This window comes from Myotis lucifugus, unplaced genomic scaffold (genome assembly GCF_000147115.1).
Source record: "Myotis lucifugus unplaced genomic scaffold, Myoluc2.0 scaffold_417, whole genome shotgun sequence".
Classification (NCBI taxonomy): domain Eukaryota; kingdom Metazoa; phylum Chordata; class Mammalia; order Chiroptera; family Vespertilionidae; genus Myotis; species Myotis lucifugus.
In genome coordinates, this window is record NW_005871465.1 from 384716 (window position 1) to 390180 (window position 5465).

General features: G+C 51.6%; 1 protein-coding gene across 7 annotated transcripts in view; it reads right to left on the minus strand.

Moving 5' to 3' along the window:
• Positions 1 to 5182, minus strand: part of MRNIP (MRN complex interacting protein) — a 17651-nt gene extending 12469 nt beyond the window's left edge. For all 7 annotated transcript variants that reach the window (XM_023743887.1, XM_023743882.1, XM_014467862.1 and 4 more), the window contains exons 1-2: positions 5050 to 5182; positions 2008 to 2067 (exon numbers count right to left, since the gene is read on the minus strand). In XM_023743887.1, the coding sequence (XP_023599655.1) occupies positions 2008 to 2067; positions 5050 to 5115 (126 nt within the window). In that variant the 5' untranslated portion in view covers positions 5116 to 5182. The remainder of the gene's footprint in view (positions 1 to 2007; positions 2068 to 5049) is intronic.
• Positions 5183 to 5465: the final 283 nt, after the last annotated feature.

Sequence of the window (5465 nt, forward strand, 5' to 3'; positions counted from 1 at the left end):
GCGCTATGTGTTTTAACCAAGGTCACCTCTCTGAGAAAGGTTGTTTCCCCAGGTAGGAATTTTTCCCTGAAGTTAGGGAGGGAATAAAACCCCTTAACTAAGTGCCAGGCCGGTAGTTAATCACTTTAACTACGAACAATCACGCTTAAGCTACATGGTCTTTGCTCCCTGGAATGGAGATAAGAAACACCCTAACCTTTGGAATAAGATTGATAGGATTGGAATCAACTGGTATAAATACAGATGTAACAAGACAACAAGACAGAGAACCTAGAGACAGAACCTAGAAACAGAACCTAGGGAGAGAACATGGCAAAAGATCCTGGACAGAACCTGGCTACAGATCTTGGCTGGAGAACCTAGACAGAACATGGCAGGAGAACCTGGATAGAACATGGCAAGAGAACCTGACTAGAACCTAGCGAGAGAACCTGGCTGAAGAACCTAGAGACAGAACCTAGAGACAGAACCTAGGGACAGAACCTAGGGACAGAACCTAGAGACAGAACCTAGTGAGAGAACATGGCAAAAGATCCTGGACAGAACCTGGCTACAGAACTTCGCTGGAGAACCTAGACAGAACATGGCAAAAGAACCTGGATAGAACCTGGCTGGAGAATCTGGAGAACCTGGAGAACCTGGAGAACCTGGCTGGAGAACCTAGCGAGGGAACATGGCTACAGAATCTGCGGGAGAACCTTGCTATGCTGATCAACTAAACGCAGCCTCCGTGTCCTTCATTTTTCACCAACTCCGTCCACACCTTTGGGGACCCCTGGACCTGTTGGGGTTGGACCCCAGCAACTAATAGCAACGGAAATGCCCACTGATGTGAAACTGGTCACCTAGTCACTCACCAAATACTTACTGAGCACTCACCATGGGCCAGGCACTGTGCTGGGAGCTGAGAGTACACCAGTCAACGCACAAAGCCTCTGCTCGCATGGAACTTACCGTCTGCGACGGACAATGCTCACATAAACACCCTCTGACGTAATTTCTGATCAGGATAATGAGAATAGCTAGGTGAAGCCCCAGACAGAGCACAAAGGGCCTGGGAGGGGAGCAGGTCTGGACTGTTTCCAAGTCAGAAAGAAAAGTCCCCATGGCTGAAGGAGTGATGAGATGAGGCTGGAGCAGTGGCATCCGGGGCTGGTGTAGGCGAGTGGGGCTTAGTGAGAACGAATGCAGGACAGTTAGTGGTGCCACAGGGATTGGGTGGGTCAGTAGATATGGACTTGAAAAAAGTGGGCTAGCCCGGCTGGCGTGGCTCAGTGGTTGAGCGTCGACCTATGAACTAGGAGGTCATTGTCCGATTCCTGGTCAGGGCACATGTCCGGGTTGTGGGCTTGATCCCCTGTGGGGAGCGTGCAGGAGGCAGCCGATCAATGATTCTTTCTCATCACTGATGTTTCTATCTCTCTCTCTCTTTCTCTCTCTCTCCTCTACCTTCCTCTCTGAAATCCACAAAAATATATTTTAAAAAAGAAAAAGTGGGCTAGGCAAAAGCACTTAAAATTCGGTCACTTCAGTGCACACCCTCGCTAGCCTGGCATCTCGACAGCCTCCACTTCTTGGGCCCACCGGCTCCCATTCTCCCACCCTGAAACCACCAACCATCTGCCCACGGCCAGGGGGGGCCTACACCTGTCACCTTCGTGCAGGCCCCCGCACCTCCCTTCATTGTGCCCCGTCTAGTTTTGAATTACACGCACGTGCAGGGTGTGCCTGCGTGTTTAGTAATTTCTCTTTCCTTTCACATGAGCAGATCTGTGAGGGCAAGAACGGCCACATTCTCAGCTGTCACTGCCCTTCCTGTGGCTGGCACTCAAAGGTATTCAATAAATACTCGCCGATGAGTAAACAATTGAAGGTACCGTTCAAGTCGCTGCTCCATTCATTCCAGCTCCTGAAGGAACAGGAACCCAGGGAGCGGGGCTCTATCTGTACTGAACGAGGACCCGCCTGTCCCTGGCCTGGGTAGATGCCCTGCTTCTTGGGACTCACCCGTAAAAATGACTGCTTCTCTCCACAAGCTTTGCACGTCCATTTGAGACTCTTTTTCATCTACAATGAAATTTCAGAAACATATATAGCTTAGGTAATTATTCAAAACAGGTGGAATGGATCAAAAAACTAATTTTAAAAGATCAATGGGAAAAAATCAAAAACAAACCAACACACATATGAAAACTCAGAATATTATAGAGGCGAGGAAAGAATAGACTATTTAGTAAGTGGTGCCGGGAAAACCAGCTATCCATGTCAAACAACATCAACTTACATCTCTACCAGGTGTGGCTCTCAAAAACAATTCCATAACATTTAATTTTGATTTTAAAAAAATGTTTATTTACTGATCTGAGAGAGAGAGAGAAAGAGAGATCAATTTGTTGTTCCACTTATTTATGCATTTACCCGAAATCTTGGCGTATCGGCATGGCGTTCTTACCAACTGAGCTAGCCAGCCAGGGCCTTAATTTTGATTCTTTTGTTTTGTTAAACCTCACCTGAAGATATTTTTCCCACTGATTTTTAGAGAGTGGAAGGGAGGAAGAGGAGAGAGAGAAACATCAATGTGAGAGACACACCAACTGGCTGCCTCCCACACAGCCCCGACCAGGGCTGGGGATCAAGCCTGCAACTGAGGTACATGCCCTTTATTGGAATCGAACCTGGGACCCTTCAGTCCACAGGCCGATGCTCTATCCACTGAGCCAAACCGGCCAGGGCTTAATTTTGATTCTTGATAAACCTGACTAGATGGTTTCTCTTAACATGAAAAATACCTTATACCAGCTCTGAAACTGTACAATAACTACCGCCATCCCCGCAAAAGTCTAGAACAAGCCAGGGATCCCCACTATTGTTTACCAAGTTTCCCTGGATGTTCAATCAGTGGAATTTTAAAAGAGAAGGCAATAAAAGGTATGAAAATCGGAAAGGAGAAAACTATCATTATTTATAGATGATATAATCAGTTGTTGTTTTTTAACCTAAAAGCCCAAGAGAATCAAATGAAAAACTACCAAAACCAGTAAGACAATTTAATATAGTGGCTGGGTACAAATTAATATATCTTTAAAAATTAATCCAGCCTTTATATAAGTAAACATCTAGTTAGAAAAAGAGTCTACTTATGATAGTAACAAAGAAAATGTTATCAATGGGCACAAAGTTGCTTGAAGAAATAGAATGAAACAGCATGTGTAGGTCGGCTCATTCAAGTTGATGATTAATATGATCCTAATACAAAAACCACCAAGGTTTGAGGGAAGTACCCCGCAAAATTCTAAGGCGGACTACAAATTCAAGTGGGTATAGTCTATGATTTGGCGATTCCACGCTCAGCATCTACTTGAAACACCATAAAAATACTGATTTTGTATAGGTACATATGCAAGTAAGAAATTCCTTTAAATAAAAATAAAAGGTCTGGAAGGATTCAGTAATTAGCTCTGGGCGGCTGGAGAGCTAGTGGCTAGGTCTGGGGGGCTGGAGAGAGGCAGCGTGGTGTAAGGGGACATTGCAACTGACAGCCGGGCTCTGCCCTTTGTTAGATAGAGACCACGTGAATGGTCAGCGTTCAGCGGCTGTTGAAGTTAAGTGTATGTGAAATTGCCGGGTACACAGCAGACTTGCAATTCAACTGTTAACCCTCTTTCTCCTTTGGTTTCAAATCACTTTTCGGAGTTGAACATGACCATGAGAGCATGTACTACAGTATATGTGAAAAATTTTTAATGGAAATGATTCCCATTTATTTTCAATGAATGAAAAAGTTTCTGAGCTCCTAAAGTTTGATGCTATCCTTTTTCAGAGAAGGGTGGATTAGCAGAGAACTAGGCAGAGGAGGGACTTGCAGAAGCAGACATGGGACAGCAGTTAGGTGACTTCGAGCAGGAGAGAGAATACATCCAGTTAAGAAGCCAGGGTGGTGCCCTGGCCGGGAGCTCAGATGGTCAGAGCGTCAGCTGGACAAGCCAAGGTTGCAGGTTCGATCCCCAGTCAGGGCATATACAAAAGCCACCCAATGAATGCAGAAACAAGTGGAACAACACATCAATGTTTCTCTCTCTCCCAAACCCCCTTCCTCTCTCTAAATAAAATCAACAAAAAAAATACAAGGTGGGGCAAAGATAGGTTTACCGTTGTGAGTACAATGTATTCTTACATTAGTTATTAAGTATTGAATTATTTGCTGCATGAACTGTAAACCTACTTTTGCCCCTCCCTGTAGGCTGGGACGGCCTCCACCCCTCGCTCTGAGTCAGGGAAACAGGAGGCTACAGAGACGGCCATGGTCCCGGGTAAGAACCCGGCGTGCGGGGGCCATGGTCCCGGGTAAGAACCCGGCGTGCGGGGGCCATGGTCCCGGGTAAGAACCCGGCTTGTGGGGGGGGCCATGGTCCCGTGTGAGAACCCGGCGTGGGGGGGCCATGGTCCCGTGTGAGAACCCGGCGTGGGGGGGCCATGGTCCCGTGTGAGAACCCGGCGTGCGGGGGCCACGGTCTGTGTGAGAACCCGGCGTGCGGGGGTCCATGGTCCCGGGTAAGAACCCGGCGTGCGGGGGTCCATGGTCTGTGTGAGATGCCAGCGTGCGGGGACCACGGTCTGTGTAAGAACCCGGCGTGCGGGGACCACGGTCTGTGTAAGAAGCCCGCGTGCGGGTGGTTCAGGCTCGGAGAGCGGGCGGCCAGCGCCTCCCCGGGCGGGGCGGGTGCGGGAGGCGGGCGGCGCCACGCCGTCTCCTTTAAACGCTGCCCGCGCCGCTGCGCCGTCTCCTTTAAACGCTGCCCGCGCCGCTGCATTTCAACAGAAACGAGAGCCACCGGGGGGTGAGGCTCTGCATGGAGGCCGCCTCCGCGAAACCATCAGCCCTGGTTCCTACGCATCTCACGGGCAAAACCCGAAAAAGCCGCGGCGGCGTCACGGGAAACGACACCGAGATCATCGTCATCCGCACTGTCCGGTCCACGGGCCACCGTACGAGACGGCGCGCGGGGGGAAGGCGGTCCCGGAGCCCGGGGCGGGGGGGCGGCCGCTCACCTGGTGCGCCTGGAACAGGCGGCAGCGGCAGCACCGCAGCACCCGAGCCTGCGGGGGCGGCGCCATGGCGGCCTCGGTCCCGGCCCGCGAGCGCGCGGCCCGCTCTCCAGTCCCCCGCAGCCGCCGCCCACACCAGCCGTGTGCGCCTGCGGCCTGCGACCGGCCCCGCCCCGCCCCGCCCCGCCCCGCCCCGCCCCCGGCGCGTCCTGGCGGGAGGCTGGGCTCCTGCGACGTCCCGCCCCGGCCTCCCTGGCCGCGAGGGGGCGTAGGCTGTGCTTTGCGTCAGTGCCCGGCCGCGGACCGGTCAGTCCCTTCTCCGTCTGAGCCAGCGCTTCCCCGGGGACTCGCTGGGAAGATTGTACCGCAAGGGCCGGGCCTCGGGCCGCACCGTCCCCCTCCTCCCGCCGAGACGGGGC